Here is a 16,552-nt window from a genome sequence, read left to right as displayed (position 1 = left end):
TCAGTGACACACACGTGATCAGTGACACACACGTGATCAGTGACAGACATGTCATCAGTGACACACACGTGATCAGTGACACACATGTGATCAGTGACACACACGTGATCAGTGACACACATGTGATCAGTGACACACACGTGATCAGTGACACACACACGTGATCAGTGACACACACGTGATCAGTGACACACACACGTGATTAGTGACACATGGGATCAATGACACACATGTGATCAGTGACACACATGTGATCAGTGACACACATGTGATCAGTGACACCCACATGTGATCAGTGACACATGATCAGTGACACACACGTGATCAGTGACACACCTGATCAGTGACACACATGATCAGTGACACATGATCAGTGACACACATGTGATCAGTGACACACACGTGATCAGTGACAGACATGTGATCAGTGACACACACACAGGATCAGTGACACACGTGATCAGTGACACAAACACGTGATCAGTGACACACATGTGATCAGTGACACCCACACCTGATCAGTGACACAAATGTGATCAGTGACACGTGATCAGTGACACACGTGATCAGTGACACCCACACCTGATCAGTGACACACACACATGATCAGTGACACACACACGTGATCAATGACAGACACGTGACCAGTGACACACCCATGTGATCAGTGACACACACACGATCATGGACACATGCACATGATCACACACACAAGTGTGCAGTCACACACATGATCACACATGTGATCAGTCAAACACATGATCAGTCACACAAACACATGAGCAGTCAGACGTGATCAGCCACACACACGTGAACAATAACACACACTTGTGCACGCTCGCACACACGTGTTCAGTCTTGTACACGTGTTCACACACATATTCAGTCTCACACACGTGTTCACAGTCAAACACGAGTTAACACTCGCACACACGTGTTCAGTCTCACACATGTTCAGTCTTGTGTTCGCACACGTGTTCACAATCACACATGTTCACACACACATGTTCAGTCTCACACACGTTCAATCTCACACGTGTTCACACACACACATGTGCTCACACTTGCACACACATGTTCAGTCTCACGTGTTCACAGTCGTGCTCACACACACGTGTTCACAGTCACGTGCTCACACTCACACACGTGTTCACAGTCACATGCTCACACACGTGTTCAGTCTCGCACACGCGTGCTCACACATGCCCAGTGCTCACACACGTGCCCTGCACACGCAGCCCCATGCACACACACACGTGTGCCCCCCCCACAGCCCCTCCCCCGCCTGCACACGCGTGTTCTCCGCTGCTCCTTGCACACGCGTGTGCCCCTTGCAGGACCCCCCAGCACCCAGGGGTGCCTCATGGCCACCCCCGCACCCATTTGTAGCCAATGGGCTTCTTGCCCCCCCCAGCACCCAGGGGTGCCCCATGACCACTCCCGCACCCATGTGTAGCCAATGGGCCTCTTGTCCCCCCCAGCACCCATGGGGGTCCCGTGGGCACCCCCAGCACCCAGAGGTGCCCCCCCAGCACCTGTAGATGTCCTTTGGACATCTCACTCACCTCCAGCACCCATGGGTGTCCCATGGACCCCTTGGCTTCCGCAGCACCCATGGGTGTCCTCTACACCCCCCCAGCACCCATGGGTGTCCCATGGACCCCTCAGCACCCATGGGTGTCCAATGGACCCCTCCAGTACCCGTGGGTGTCCCCTGGACCCCACAGCACCCATGGGTGTCCCCTGGACCTCCTGATTCGCCCTTGAGCCAATGGGAGAGGGCAGCAGAAGCTGGGGGGAGCCACAGGACAGACGGACAATGGACGGACAATGGACAGAGGACAGAGAAAGGGGGGGAAGAGATGGAGGATCCAAGGCTGGATCCAGGCAGGGATGGATGCATAGAGGGATGGATGCATAGAGGGATGGATGCATAGAGGGATGGATGCATAGAGGGAAGGATGTATAGAGGGATGGATGCATGGATGGATGATGGATGGATCATGGATAATGATGGATGGATGGATGGATGGATCATGGATGGATGATGATGGATGGATGATGAATGGATGATGGACAGATGACGATGGATGATGGATAGATGATGGATGATGGATGGATGATGGACAGATGATGATGGATGATGGATGGATGATAGACGGATGACGATGGATGATGGATGATGGATGGATGGATGATGGACGGATGATGATGGATGATGGATGATGATGGATGGATCATGGATGATGATGGATGGATGATGGATGGGATGATGACTGATGGTTGGATGGATGATGGATGATGATGGATGGATGATGGATGATGATGGATGGATGATGAATGGATGATGAATGGATGATGGATGGATGATGGATGGGATGATGACTGATGGTTGGATGGATGATGGATGATGTTTGGATGATGGATGATGAATGATAATGGATGGTGGATGGATGATGGATGATGATGGGTGAATGATAATTGGATGATGGATGATGGGTGATGATGGATGATGATGGATGGATGGATGATGGATGGATCATGGATGGATCATGGATGATGATGGATGGATCATGGATGGATTATGGATGGATGGATGGATGATGGATGATGATGGATGAATGATAATTGGATGATGGATGATGGGTGATGATGGATGGATGATGAATGGATGGATGATGGATAGATGATGATGGATGATGGATGGATGATAGACGGATGACGATGGATGATGGATGATGGATGGATGGATGGATGGATGATGGACGGATGATGATGGATGATGGATGATGATGGGTGGATCATGGATGGATGATGGATGGATGATGGCTGGTGGTTGACTCATGGATGGATGATGGATGATGATGGATGCGGATGGATGAATGCTGCTGTCTGCCGCCCCCATGCCCAACACTCAGACACCGTCCCCATCCCCTCGCCCGTTGCTGGGCTCACCGCAGGCCGTGGGGCTCAGGGCTGCCCCACAGTCGGGCTCAGGGCTGCCCCAAGGTCGGGCTCAGGGCTGCCCCACAGTCGGGCTCAGGGCTGCCCCAAGGTCGGGCTCAGGGCTGCCCCAAGGTCGGGCTCAGGGCTGCCCCAGAGCCGGGCTCAGGGCTGCCCCACACTCGGGCTCAGGGCTGCCCCACAGCCGGGCTCAGGGCTGCCCCAAGGCCGGGCTCAGGGCTGCCCCACAGCCGGGCTCAGGGCTGCCCCAAGGTCGGGCTCAGGGCTGCCCCACAGTCGGGCTCAGGGCTGCCCCAAGGTCGGGCTCAGTGTGCCCCACAGTCGGGCTCAGGGCTGCCCGGCGGCACCTTCTCACCGACGTTGTCTCTTCTCTCCTGTTCCTTTCGTGTTCCGTTTCTCTCACTCTGTTCTCTCTCTCTCCTGTGTTTGTTGTTTTTTTTTGGGTGCTTTCCCTTCCTTCCTGCAATTCCTTTTTCCTCCACGCTAAAATCACCCGGCCCCATCCCGCCATGTAAGTTGTGGCAGCGCCGCGGTTTGCTCTTATCAAAGCGCACATTAACGTAGCCTTAATTAATAACCGTAATGATAATGCTCATAACACGGCGGTGGAACTGGGGGGGGGGGGTCGGGGGGCCCGGGGGGGCAGGACCAGGGGCTCATTTTGCCCCCCCTCCCCTTCCCCTCCCCCTCCCCCCCCCCCCCCCCGTTCTTTGTGTCTCTGCAGGCGGTGAATTGGTGCTACCGGCGGCCCCGGTCGGGGGGGGCGGCCCCGTGTCCCCCCCCCCCTCGCCCCCCGGGGTCCCCCCGTTCGCCCGCATCGTGCGGCCCCGATTGTGAGGAGCCCTCGGGCTTCGCCTCGGGGGAAGCGGCTGATCCCAACGCACCCCCCGCCGACGATGAGGACTTCGGGGGGGGGACCGGAGGAGGAGGAAGAGAAACCCCCCCCCCCCCCCGCCGCCCAACCGACGGCGGCTCCGCGCAGACCCCAGCGCTCCCCGGCTCCGTTACCGTGGCCACGGTGGTGGCGGCCCCGTTACCGGGGCTGGTACCGGCGGGGGAGCGGCACCCCCGGGAGGGGGCGGTGGGCCGGGGCCGGGGGGGGGGCGCGGGGGGGGTCACGGGTGCCTCGGTCACCGTCCGCTCCCCCGGTGCTGTCCTCCCCACAGCCGCCGTCCCCGGGGCCGTCGAGGTGGTTCGGGAGGCCGGTGGTACCACGGGGATGGTGGTGGGCATCGTGGCGGCCGCCGCGCTCTGCATCCTCATCCTCCTCTACGCCATGTACAAGTACCGCAACCGGGATGAAGGCTCCTACCAGCTGGACCAGAGCCGCCGGTACATCGGTCCGGCCGCGGCCGCTGCGCCCGGTGCGGCCTCCGCTGCCTCCACCGCCGCTGCCCCACAAGTTGGGGGTCCCAACGCTGCCGTCGGGGGGGGCGCGAAGGAAAAAGCCCCCCCCGCCCCCCCCAAAGCGCCCGGTAAAGCGCGGCGGAACAAGGACAAGGAGTACTATGTCTGATGGGGGGGGGACACCGAACCCCCCCCCCAACACCCGTTCAGCCCCCCCAGTCCAACCACACACACCCCTCCCCCCCCCCCAACAACGGGAGCGTGTGTGTTCCCCTCCCCCCCCTCGGGCTGTGTGTGTGTGACCCCCCCCCATCCCCCCGCAGTGGGGGGGCCGCTGTGGTTGTCTGTGTGTGCCCCCCCCCCCCCACACAAAGAGGGGGTGCGGGGGGGTCCCCCTGAACACGGGGTGGGGGGGGCTCTGGAGGGGATCGGGGGATGTGGCCCAGCCCCCCCCTTTGTTGACCCCTCCCCCCCTAAATTGGTTCTTTTTTAACCCCCCCCCGGGTCTGTTTTGGGTTTTGGGTTTTTAATTTAAAGCCTCCATCGGGGATGGGGCCCCCCCAAAAAGGGGCCTCCCCTCCCCCACCCCGATCCCCCCCCAAAACCTGAGCCCCCCCCCCCCCAAACGAGCCCCCCCCGCCGCGCACAGAGGAATACACAGTTCTATACTTCGTACAGCGGCTCTGCCTCTTCCTGCGCCGAAATAGGGACCCCCCCCCATAAAGCCCCCCCATAGACCCCATATCCAGAGACCCCCCCCATAACCTCCCATAGACCCCCATATCCAGAGACCCCCCCATAACCTCCCATAGACCCCCATATCCAGAGACCCCCCCATAGACCCCCTATCCAGAGACCCCCCCCATAAATCCCCCCCAGAGAACCCCATATCCAGAGACCCCCTCATAACCCCCCCATAGACCCCATATCCAGAGACCCCCCCATAACCTCCCATAGACCCCATATCCAGAGACCCCCTCATAACCCCCCCATAGACCCCATATCCAGACCCCCCCATAACCCCCCATAGACCCCATATCCAGCCCCCCCCATAGCCCCGCCCCCACCTCCTCCCCTCCGCCAGGGGCGGGCGGGGCCGTGACGTCACTTCCGGCTCCGCTCTTTTCCCACCCGTGCGCGGGAGCGAGGCGAGGAGCGCGCGGAGCCGTGACCCCGCGTGACCCCAGCACCTCCCCCCCCAACCCCTCCCGTGACCCCGGCGTGACCCCAGCGTGACCCCGGCGGCTCCGGGCATGGAGGGGGAGGGGCCGGCGGCGGCCGGTGCTACCGGTGAGGGGGAGGGGCCGGGAGGGGGAGGGGGGAGGGGAGGGGGAGGGGCGGGGTCTGTGGGTCCATGCCCCTCCCCCAAGAGGTGCCCCCCACGTGACTCCCCCGTGGGTGAACCTCGTGACCTCCCTCACCCCTCCCTGCACCCCCCCAATGACCCCTCCCATGACCCCCACCCATGGGTGTCCCCCAACCCCCCCTATAGATGACCCCTCCATGACCCCACGCAGAGGGTGCCCCTCCCCAGTATCTTCCCCCTCCCCCCGCCACGAACCCCTGTGACCTCTCATGACCCCCCCCCCATGGGTGCCTCCCCCCCATAGATGACCCCTCCATGACCCCCCCCATAGATGACCCCTCCATGTCCCCCACCCACGGTTGCCCCCCCCCCATAGATGACCCCTCCATGACCCCCCCCCGGTTGCCCCCCCCCCATAGATGACCCCTCCATGACCCCCCCCCCGGTTGCCCCCCCCCATAGATGACCCCTCCATGAGCCCCCCCGCATAGATGACCCCTCCATGACCCCCCCCCCGGTTGCCCCCCCCCATAGATGACCCCTCCATGACCCCCCCCCGGTTGCTCCCCCCATAGATGACCCCTCCATGACCCCCCCCCATAGATGACCCCTCCATGACCCCCCCCCCATAGATGACCCCTCCATGACCCCCCCCCATAGATGACCCCTCCATGACCCCCCCCCAGCTCTCCTGTACCTGCCGGACTCCTCAGCGCTGCCGCTGCCCCTGGAGCCCCCCCCCAGGCCCCACAGCCTCCGAGCTGCTCCTCCGCCTGCAGGGGGCGCTGGAGCTGCCGCCCGAGGCCACCGAGGCGCTGGCGCTCTGGATGAGCTCCCCCCTGCTCGGTGGGCGGGGCCACGGGGAGGGGGCGGGGCTATGGGTGCCTATGGGGTGTGAGGGTCCATGGGTGTCTATGGGGTCCATAGGGGTGAATCTGTGGGTCTGTGGGTGTCTATGGGGTCTATGGATGTCTATGGGGTCTATAGGAGTGAATCTGTGGGTCCATGGAAGTCTATGGGGTCCATAGGGGTGAATCTGTGGGTCCATGGGTGCCTGTGGGGTCTATGGATGTCTATGGGGTCCATAGAGGTGAATCTGTGGGTCCATGGGTGTCTATGGGGTCCATAGGGGTGAATCTGTGGGTCCATGGGTGCCTGTGGGGTCCATGGGGGTGAATCTGTGGGTCCATGGGTGCCTGTGGGGTCCATGGGGGTGAATCTGTGGGTCCATGGGTGTCTATGGGGTCCATGGGGGTCCCTGTTGGTGCCCATGGGTTGGTGGCTGTGGGGCAGTGGGTGCCTGCATGGGGCTGTGGGTGTCCGTGGGTCGGTGTCTGTGTGTCCTTGTATCACCATATCCCATACTCCATACCCTATATCCCATACCCTATATCCATGCTTTACATCCACACCCATATCCCATGCCTTATATCTTCTATCCATACCCTATACCTGTACCCTATGTTCTCTACACTATATCAATACCCATATCCTATATCCATACTCTGTATCTCATACTCTGTGTCGCATGCCTTATATCCATACCCCATACCCTGTATCCCATACCCCATACCCATTTCCCATATCCATACCCTATACCCTGTATCCCTATATCCATACCCATACCCTATTCTCTATATCCATACCCTATACCCATATTCCTATATCCCTAACCCATATCCGATATCCTATATCCTGTATTCCTACATCTCTATATTCTATATCCCTATATCCCATACCCCATATCCCTACATCCCTATATTCTATATCCCTATATCCCATATCCCATATCCCTACATCCCTATATTCTATATCCCTATATCCCATACCCCATATCCCTACATCCCTATATTCTATATCCCTATATCCCATACCCCATATCCCTACATCCCTATATCCCCATACCCTATATCCCATATCCCATACCCCATATCCCTACATCCCTATATTCTATATCCCTATATCCCATACCCCATATCCCTACATCCCTATATTCTATATCCCATATCCCATACCCCATATCCCTACATCCCTATACCCAGCGGTGCAGCTCAAGCCTCGGCACCGGCCCCTGCGCCTGGCTCGGCGCTGGCCTGAGCTCCTCCTGCGCCTCAGCACTGCCCCCCCCGAGGACATCGGAGCCGGTGGGGGCGGGGGGGGCACCTGGGGGGGGGATGGGGCAGATTGGGGGGGCAATGGGGGGCTTATAGGGAGCAATGGGGGGCAGTTGGGTTATGGGGCAATGGGGCAATGGGCAATGGGGTTATGGGGCAGATGGGTGGCAATGGGGGGGTTATGGGGCAGATTGGGGGGCAGTTGGGGGGGTATGGGGGCAATGGGGGGGCTATGGGGCATATTGGGGGCAATGGGGGGGTTATGGGGCAATGGGGGCAATGGGAGGGGTTATGGGGGGCAATGGGAGGCAATGGGGGGGTTATGGGGCAGATGGGGGGGTTATTGGGGGGGGTCCCTGTTGTTGCCCCAGGGTCACCCCTGCCCCCCCCCCAGATGAGCCGTGTCTGCAGCTGCGCAGGAACGTGTTCTTCCCCAAGAGCAGGGAGCTGGAGGTGAGCGGGACCCACACGTGTGGGGCACCCCCCAAGTGTGGGGCTGGGGGTGGGGTGGGGAGGATGAGTGGGGTGATGTGTGGGTTGCTGTGGGTCACTATGGGTCTCCATGGTTCACTATGGGTCACTGTGGGTCACTGTGGGTCCTGTGGGTTGCTATGAATCACTGTGGGTCCTGTGGGTTGCTATGGGTCACTATGGGTTGCTGTGGGTCACTATGGGTCGCTATGGGTAATTGTGGGTCACTGGGTCTCTATGGGTCTCTATGGGTCTCTATGGTCTCTATGGTCTCTATGGGTCGCTATGGGTCTCTATGGGTCACTATGGGTCTCTATGGTCTCTATGGTCTCTATGCGTCACTATGGGTAGCTATGGGTTGTTGTGGGTCTCTATGGGTCTCTATGGGTCACTATGGGTTGCTGTGGCTCGCTGTGGGTCTCTATGGGTCGCTGTGGGTCTCTGTGTCGCTGTGGGTCACTATGGTTCACTATGGGTCTCTATGGGTTGCTATGGGTCTCTGTGGGTCGCTGTGGGTCTCTGTGGTTCACTATGGGTCGCTTTGGTTCTCTATGGCTCGCTGTGGGTCACTATGGGTCTCTATGGCTCGCTGTGGGTCTCTATGGATCTCTGTGGGTCACTGTGGGGTGATGTGGGTCACTATGGGTCACTATGGGGTGATGTGGGTCTCTATGGGTCACTCTGGGTCTCTGTGGGGTGATGTGGGTCACTCTGGGTCTCTGTGGGGTGATGTGGGTCTCTATGGGTCTCTATGGGTCTCTGTGTGTCTCTATGGGTCTCTATGGGTCACTCTGGGTCTCTGTGGGGTGATGTGGGTCTCTGGGCTCTCAGGTGCAGTCGGAGGTGCTGCTGCGGCTGCTGTACGAGGACGCTCGGGGGCAGGTGCTGGGGGGGCTGCTCCCCATGGACCCCCCCCAGGCGCTGGCTCTGGGGGCCCTGAGCTGCCGCCTGCGCCTGGGCCCCTTCCAGCCAGGGCTGCACACGGCCCGAAGCATCAGGTATGGGGCAGGGGGATACACAGGGACACATAGAGACCATAGAGACACATATTGACCCATAGGGACCCATAGAGACCATGGAGACCATGGAGACCCATAGAGACCATAGAGACACATAGAGACTATGGAGACCATGGAGACCATAGAGACCATGGAGACCATAGAGACCATAGAGACCCAAGACCATAGAGATCATAGACACCCATAGGGACCTATAGAGACCCATAGAGACCCAGAGACCCATAGAGACCATAGAGAGCCATAGAGATCATAGACACCTATAGGGACCCATAGAGACCAGTAGAGACCATAGAGACCCCTAGGGACTGTGGGGACCCATAGAGACCATAGACACCTGTAGGGACCCATAGGGACCATAGAGACATATAGAGACAATAGAGACCCATGGGGACCCATAGAGACCATAGACACACATAGGGAACATAAAGACACGTAGTGATCCATAAAGACCCACAGAGACCATAGAGACCCATAGCAACCACAGTAACACCCAATACCCCCTCCAACCCATAGTGACCCACAGCCCCCTCACCCCCATCCCCCCCCAGGCCGCTGGTGCCGGAGCTGCTGCCGCGGACGGGGCCGCGGGGCTGGGGGGGGCTCTGGGGGTCCCTGGTGCGCCGGGAGCCCCCCCCCGAGCAGCGGCTGCTGGAGGCCTTCAGCCGGACCCCCGGGGCCGGAGCCCCCCCCCCACAGCTGCACCGGGACTTCCTGCGGCGCTGCCATGAGCTGCCTGGCTATGGGTGAGGGGCAATGGGGACTGGGGGGGGTGATGGGGGCAATGGGAACTGATGGGAGACAATGGGAACTGATGGGAGACAATGGGGGGCAATGGGAACTGATGGGAGACAATGGGAGGCAATGGGAACTGATGGGAGACAATGGGGGGCAATGGGAACTGATGGGAGACAATGGGGGGCAATGGGAGGCAATGGGAGACAAGGGGAGATGATGGGAGCCAATGGGGAGCTGATGGGAACTGATGGGAGCCAATGGGAGCTGATGGGAGACAATGGGACCCAGTGGGAGAGCCAATGGGAGAGCCAATGGAAGAGCCAATGGGAGCCAATGGGAGAGCCAGTGGGGAACCAATGGGGAGCCAATGGGAAAGCCCTATGGGAGAGCCAATGGGGAGCCAATGGGAGCCAATGGGGAGAGAATGGGAGATCCAATGGGACCCAGTGGGAGAGCCAATGGGAGCCAATGGGGAACCAATGGGAGCCAATGGGAGAGCCCTATGGGAGAGCCAATGGGACCCCCCATACCCCCTATGGGAACCCCAGACACCCGGACCCCTGCCCTGCAATCCCAACAGCCCCCATGGACCCCCCCCAGACCCCCCATTCCTGCACCCCCCAAGTGCACCTGGGGGGGGCAGAGGGGACCCAGGACCCCCCTGTGTCCCCCCCATAGCTGTGCCTTCTTCCCGGGAGCCATCGAGCGCCCCCCCGGGGGGCTGCTGGGCCGGGGGGGGCTGCGGCCTGTAACTGTCGCTGTGGGGCTGGAGGGGGTCACCATCATCGACTCCCGGGAGAAGGTATGGGGGGTTCTATGGGGCAGGATTGGGGCTGTAGAGGGGTCTATGGGGCAGGATTGGGGCCGTAGGGGGGTCTGTGGAGCAGGACTGGGTCTATAGGGGGGTCTGTGGGGCAGGATTTATGCCACAGGTGGTTCTATGGGGCAGGATTGGAGCCATAGTGGGGTCTATAGGGCAGGATTGGGCCCACAGGGGGTTCTGGGGGGCAGTATTGGGGCCACAGGGGGGTCTATGGGGCAGGATAGGGGGCTCTGTGGGGCAGGATTGGGCCCACAGGGGGTTCTATGGGACAGGATTGAGGGCACAGGGGGGGTCTATGGGGCAGGACCAGCCTCACAGTGGTGTCTGTGGGTCAGGATTGAGGCCATAGTGGGGTCTATGGGGCAGGATGGGGGCTGGAGCTGTCGGGGGGCAGTTGTGATGGACACCATGGGGCAGGGGCTGTGGGGCAGCCATGGGGCTGACTCCCCTCTGCCCCCCAGCATGTGCTGCTGACGCTGACCTACCCCGAGCTGTGCTGGGAGCTGGTGGGCGCCGTGGGGCAGGAGGGGGACGAGGCCACGGGGCCCCCCCAGCTCTGGCTGGAGTTTGATGGGGAGCACGAGGGAGCCCCCGTGAACCGGCTGCTGCGGGTGTTCTCCCCACAGGTGCAGCACTTGGGGGGCAGTGGAGGTGTTGGGAGCACTGTGCTGGTTATGGGGCACTGGGGGGTGGTTATGGGTCACTGGGGGTGGTTATGGGTCACTGGGGGGTGGTTATGGGTCACTGGTGATGGTTGTGGGTCACTGGGGGGTGGTTATGGGTCACTGGTGATGGTTGTGGGTCACTGGGGGGTGGTTATGGGTCACTGGTGATGGTTGTGGGTCACTGGGGGGTGGTTATGGGGCACTGAGGGGTGGTTGTGGGTCACTGGGGGGTGGTTATGGGGCACTGGGGGGTGGTTGTGGGGCACTGGGGGGTGGTTGTGGGGCACTGGAGGTTGGTTATGGGTCACTGGGGGTGGTTATGGGGCACTTGGGGGTGGTTGTGGGTCACTGAAGGTAGTTATGGGTCACTGGGGAGTGGTTATGGGGCACTTGGGGGTGGTTGTGGGGCACTGGGGTTTGGTTGTGGGGCACTTGGGGGTGGTTGTGGGGCACTGGAAGGTGGTTATGGGTCACTGGGGGTGGTTATGGGGCACTTGGGGGTGGTTGTGAGTCACTGGGGAGTGGTTATGGGGCACTGGTGATGGTTATGGGTCACTGGGGGGTGGTTATGGGGCACTGAGGGGGCTGACCGCCCCCCGCCCCCCCCATAGGCGGAGCTGATGAGCGCCCTCATCGAGTGCTGCATCGAGCTGGGAGGGGCGGGGCCGGAGCAGGCCCCGCCCCCGGATCAAGCCCCGCCCACCGGAGGCCCCGCCCCCGAACCCCCCTCCAGGGGCAGCGCCCCCTTGCGGCCGCGGCTGCAGCGCCTGGCGACCATTGACTACGTCCAGGACGGTGAGCGGGGGGGGGGGGGGGGGGGGGGGGGGGGGGGGGGCATTGGGGGGGTCCCTACAATCGGGGGGGGGCATTGGGGGGTCCCGCACTGGGGGGGGGGCATTTGAGGGGTTTACACAATCGGGGGGGGGGGGCACTGGGGGGGTCCCACACTTGGGGGGGTATTGGGGGGTCCCGCACTGCAGAGGGGGGACATTGGGGGGGTCCCCACAATCGGAGGGGGGGGCATTTAAGGGGTCCACACAATCGGGGGGGGGCATTAGGGGGGTCCCGCATTTGGGGGGACGACACTGGGGGGTCCCACACTTAAGTGGGGGGGCATTGGGAGGTCCCCCACTTGGGGGGGGGCACTGGGGGGTTCCCCTCAGTCGGGGGGGGCATTGGGGTGTCCCTTGTTCTCTCTGACCCCCCGTTTCCTGCCCCCCCCCCCAGGGCAGGAGCTCAGGCGGGTGAAGCCCCCCCGGCGCTCGGCCTCGTTCTTCGGCAGGGGGGGCACCTACAGCGCCGTGGCCGGGGGGGCGGAACAGCCCTGACCCCCCTGACCCTAACCCTGACCCCCCCCCCCCCGGAACCAGCCCCTGACCCCCCCGGAACCAGCCCCTGACCCCCCCCCGGAACCAGCCCCGACCCCCCCGGAACCAGCCCTGACCCCCCCCGGAACCAGCCCCTGACCCCCCCCGGAACCAGCCCCTGACCCCCCCCCGGAACCAGCTCCTGACCCCCCCCCCCCGGAACCAGCCCCTGACCCCCCCCCCGGAACCAGCCCCTGACACCGCCCCCGGAACCAGCCCTGACCCCCCCGGAACCAGCCCCTGACCCCCCCGGAACCAGCCCCTGACCCCCCCCGGAACCAGCCCTGACCCCCCCGGAACCAGCCCCTGACCCCCCCGGAACCAGCCCCTGACCCCCCCCCGGAACCAGCCCAACCCCCCCCCCCCCCCCCGAAACCAGCCCCAACCCTGCACTGACTTAATAAAGGAGCGTGGATGACGTCATCGGGCACAGTTTGGGTTAAATCCGGGCGGTTTTGGTTCATTTTGGGGTGTGTGTTGTGACGAACCGGTGGGAGCTGCTCCTCTGGGGTAAATCCGGCTCTGCTGGGGGCAGATGGGGGCAAAAACACCCAAAACTGGAATGAATTCAATATTTCACCCTTTTACTTTATTACTTAAACTTTTAACTTCATTATTTAACATTTTTGCTTCAATATTTAATCCTTTTACTTCATTATTTAACCCTTTTACTTCATGAATTAACTTTTATTTCATTCTTTACCCCTTTTCCCCTCCCTCTCCTCCTCAAGCAGCTGCTTTGAACCAAAAAACCCCTTTTTCACGGTAAACCTCCCCCCCCCCCAACAAAACCACTTTAAGGAAAAACCCTCCTAATTTGGGGAAGTTTATGTTTGAAAATGGACATTTTAAGTGTTAGAAACTCCGAAATCTTCATTTAACAATGAAAAATGGGGGAAAATAGAGGGGAGGGAGGAAAGGACTCTCCCCCCCCCCCCCTTTTACCTCAGGGGAAGGCTCCTATGGGAAGAGGCTGCTTTGGATCTGTGGAGGAAATAAATCATTTATGGATTAAAGGCATTAAATGGGGTTTATTTTATTGGGGGGTTGGGTATTTCTGCCCCGGTGAGGCGCTTTGGCCGAGCGCCGCCATTTTGAGGAGCCGCGGCCGCCATTTTGAGGCTTCTTCCTGCCTCCCTTCCGCCATTTCCTGAGGTAAAACCCACTCCAAAAAGAGGGATTTTGGGGTTTTTTTGGGCTTCTATTTTTTATCCCTCCTCTCCTCGCTCCTCAGAGCCGCGGAACCCGCATCCCAACCCCCGTTTCCCGGTGGGAAGAGACGGAGCCATTGCGCCCACCCCTGCGGCAACGCTGAGGTGAAGGGGGGGTGGGTAGAGCCGCACTGCGCCACCGGATGAACCGGTTGGAACCGGCTGCGTATCCCTCCGCGGGAGGGGGGGGGTCCTTTCCTCACCCCCCTGTGCGCTAAAGGGGCGTTAAAACGGGTTAAATTTAACTTAATATCGGTTATGGGGTTGGTATTGAGGTGATTTTGGGGTAAAAAACGGCTTAAAAAGGGTCGTTTTCCACACGGAGCCTTCCGGACGCCAAAGGGTGAGGGACTGGGGGGGGTTTAGGCCAAAATCCTTTGGGAAGCGATGGAGGACATCCCCACCCCCACCCCAAGTTATGCTCAGAAGGGGGTTTTTGGGTTAAAAAGCGACAATTTGAAGATTAAAAGGGTTTAATTTCACCTGAAATCATTGCCAGAGATAATTTTGGGGTGATTTTTAGGCGTTTTAGGGTTATTGGTGTTAAAAATAACCAAGCACAAGCAGGTTTTCACCCGTTTGAGCCTTTTTATTCCTTTTTTTTCTGGAAAACTCAGGTTTTGGTGAAAGGTTTATTTTCCTATGGAAAATGCTTTCAAACGGCTCCTCCAATGCCAGCTTTGGGGTAAAAAACCAGCTTTATGGGGGTTTTCCCCACAGAAAACATCAACTTTGGCCATGGTACAGCCGATAAAGGGATTGTAAAGCTTAATTTGGGGTCGGAATAGATAAAACCAGCCCAAAATGGGCAAATCCTTACTGAAAAAGCAGCATTAAAGTGATGGGATCGAGATGGAGGGAGGGGAGCTTGGAGCTGGGGGTGAAATGGGGGTAAAAAAGCACTTTTTGGGGCTTTTAATGGTGGGATAACGCAGGAAAATGCGATTAATAACAATGGAATCTGTTTTCCTTCAGGAATTGCATCTGGAACCATTCCCGGTGCTTCCCGAATGCTTCATGGGCTCTGTCAGTGCCTTCAATTCACCCCAATGGGGTTCGGGGGGGAGGGTTCATCCTTCCCAATGCTCCTGGATCCCATCCGGAAATGAAGGATTGGGGCCATGACTCAGCAGGGCCTGGAAATGCTGTGAAAAAAGGAGGTTTTGGGTGTTTTCATAGAAAATAAGGCAAAAAAAGGTCATTTTTGGCTTTGTTGGAAAGGAGAACGGTAACAAATGTGGAAATGGGCAAAAAGAAGGGGTTTTGGGGTCTGGGTCCCCTTTAAGAACCGTCCCCCCCCCGTCCCCCCACCAGTTTGTGGGACAAAAGGAGCCGCAAGAACAAAAAAGGTTCAAAATCAGGCGAGAAATGCCGAGAATGTTCCAGATTCTCCCCAAAAAGGTCAGGCCGGGCAGAATGGAGCCCCAAAATGGTGTTAAAATGAACCAGTTCGGTGCTCAAACCCACGGGGGGGCCTCGGGGAGGGTGAAAAGGGGAGAAAAGAACTCAAAACCCCCAAGAACATCCAGCGATTTTTGCTTTAATCGGGGTTATTTGATGCTTACCGGGACTATTTTCTCTCCCCCCCTTCGCGGAAGCGGCTGCGGTGACGCGGTCCCGCCTCGGCTTTATAAGGGAGCTCGGGGAGGGAGCGGCCCCAATCGCCATTAGCGCTTGTGCCGAGGCGATTCCTGCGGACGGAGCTGCTCTTTTTGCCCTTAAAATGGGCTTTTTTGGGGCCGAAACGCTCTTAAAGTTGCTTCGCATTGGAACGGGGGGGGCTTGAAGCAGCGGGTTTGAAGGCGGAAAATGCTCTTAAAGCGACTGCAGTGGGAGCGGAACGCTCTTAAAGCGGCTCTGAGGGGAAAACGCTCTTAAAGCGGCTTCATTTGAAGGGGAAAGGCTCTTAAAGTGGCTTTTTTTGGAGAAAAACGCTCTTAAAGCGGCTTTATTTGGAGAAAAATGCTCAAAGGGGCTTTTTTTAAAGCAAAATGCTGTTAAAGCAGCTTTTTTGGGAAGCAAAACGCTTTTAAAGCGTCTTTATTGGAAGAAAAGAGGCTCTTAAAGCTGTTTTCTTCCGTTTTGGATGGAATATGGCGTTTGAAAAGCTGAGGGGGGAGCTTCTTAATGCACCAAACGCTCCCCATGTGCTTTGCGTTAGAACCGAGCAGCTCTTGAAAGCCCTTGAGAACCGAAGCTGTTAAAAGCCGGTTTTTGGTGGGATCGCGGCTCTTGAAGCTGCTTCCTTTGATACCGGAGCCTTCCCAAGCCCCTTCCCAGGGAGGAACTGCTCCTAAAGCGGATTCCTCCTTCGCTGGAGCTGTTCCCTTATGGAAGGCTCCTGAAGTGGCTCCGTTCTTGGGGCTGTTCGAGGCTCCTAAAGCTGCTTCCTTTGTGTTCCCGAGGCTTGGAGCAGGCAGGAAGGGAAAGGAGCCCATGGAGACGGCGGAGGAGAGGATGGAGGCAAGAGGCAGAGGAGCGAATAGGAACAGAGAGGAACAAGAGAGAAGAAATAGGAAAAGACAAGAAA

At 59.1% G+C, this 16,552-nt stretch overlaps 2 protein-coding genes and 1 long non-coding RNA gene across 3 annotated transcripts in view; all 3 read left to right on the top strand.

Annotated features, from left to right (window-relative positions):
- Positions 1-4,480, top strand: part of LOC117437424 (neurexin-2-like) — a 50,015-nt gene extending 45,535 nt beyond the window's left edge. Inside the window, 2 exon segments of the mRNA XM_034071775.1 lie at positions 3,689-3,738; positions 3,740-4,480. Coding sequence (XP_033927666.1) covers positions 3,689-3,738; positions 3,740-4,480 — 791 coding nt within the window.
- A 1,084-nt stretch (positions 4,481-5,564) lies between these two features.
- Positions 5,565-12,784, top strand: FRMD8 (FERM domain containing 8). The gene is given in 11 exon segments (XM_034071836.1): positions 5,565-5,601; positions 6,304-6,358; positions 6,360-6,463; positions 7,660-7,761; positions 8,126-8,184; positions 9,034-9,200; positions 9,770-9,964; positions 10,635-10,758; positions 11,241-11,405; positions 12,056-12,239; positions 12,672-12,784. Coding segments are annotated over 11 exon segments (1,293 nt in total). The 3' UTR covers positions 12,773-12,784.
- A 982-nt stretch (positions 12,785-13,766) lies between these two features.
- On the top strand, positions 13,767-16,552 carry LOC115947252 (uncharacterized). Its single transcript, XR_004081201.2, has 3 exons — positions 13,767-13,966; positions 14,046-14,127; positions 14,998-16,552. It is a non-coding gene; the product is annotated as an uncharacterized lncRNA (long non-coding RNA).

The sequence above is a fragment of the Melopsittacus undulatus genome, chromosome 22 (assembly GCF_012275295.1).
Source record: "Melopsittacus undulatus isolate bMelUnd1 chromosome 22, bMelUnd1.mat.Z, whole genome shotgun sequence".
Lineage (NCBI taxonomy): Eukaryota > Metazoa > Chordata > Aves > Psittaciformes > Psittaculidae > Melopsittacus > Melopsittacus undulatus.
Note: the sequence above shows the minus strand (reverse complement) of the source record. Positions and strands in the feature narration are given on the sequence as shown.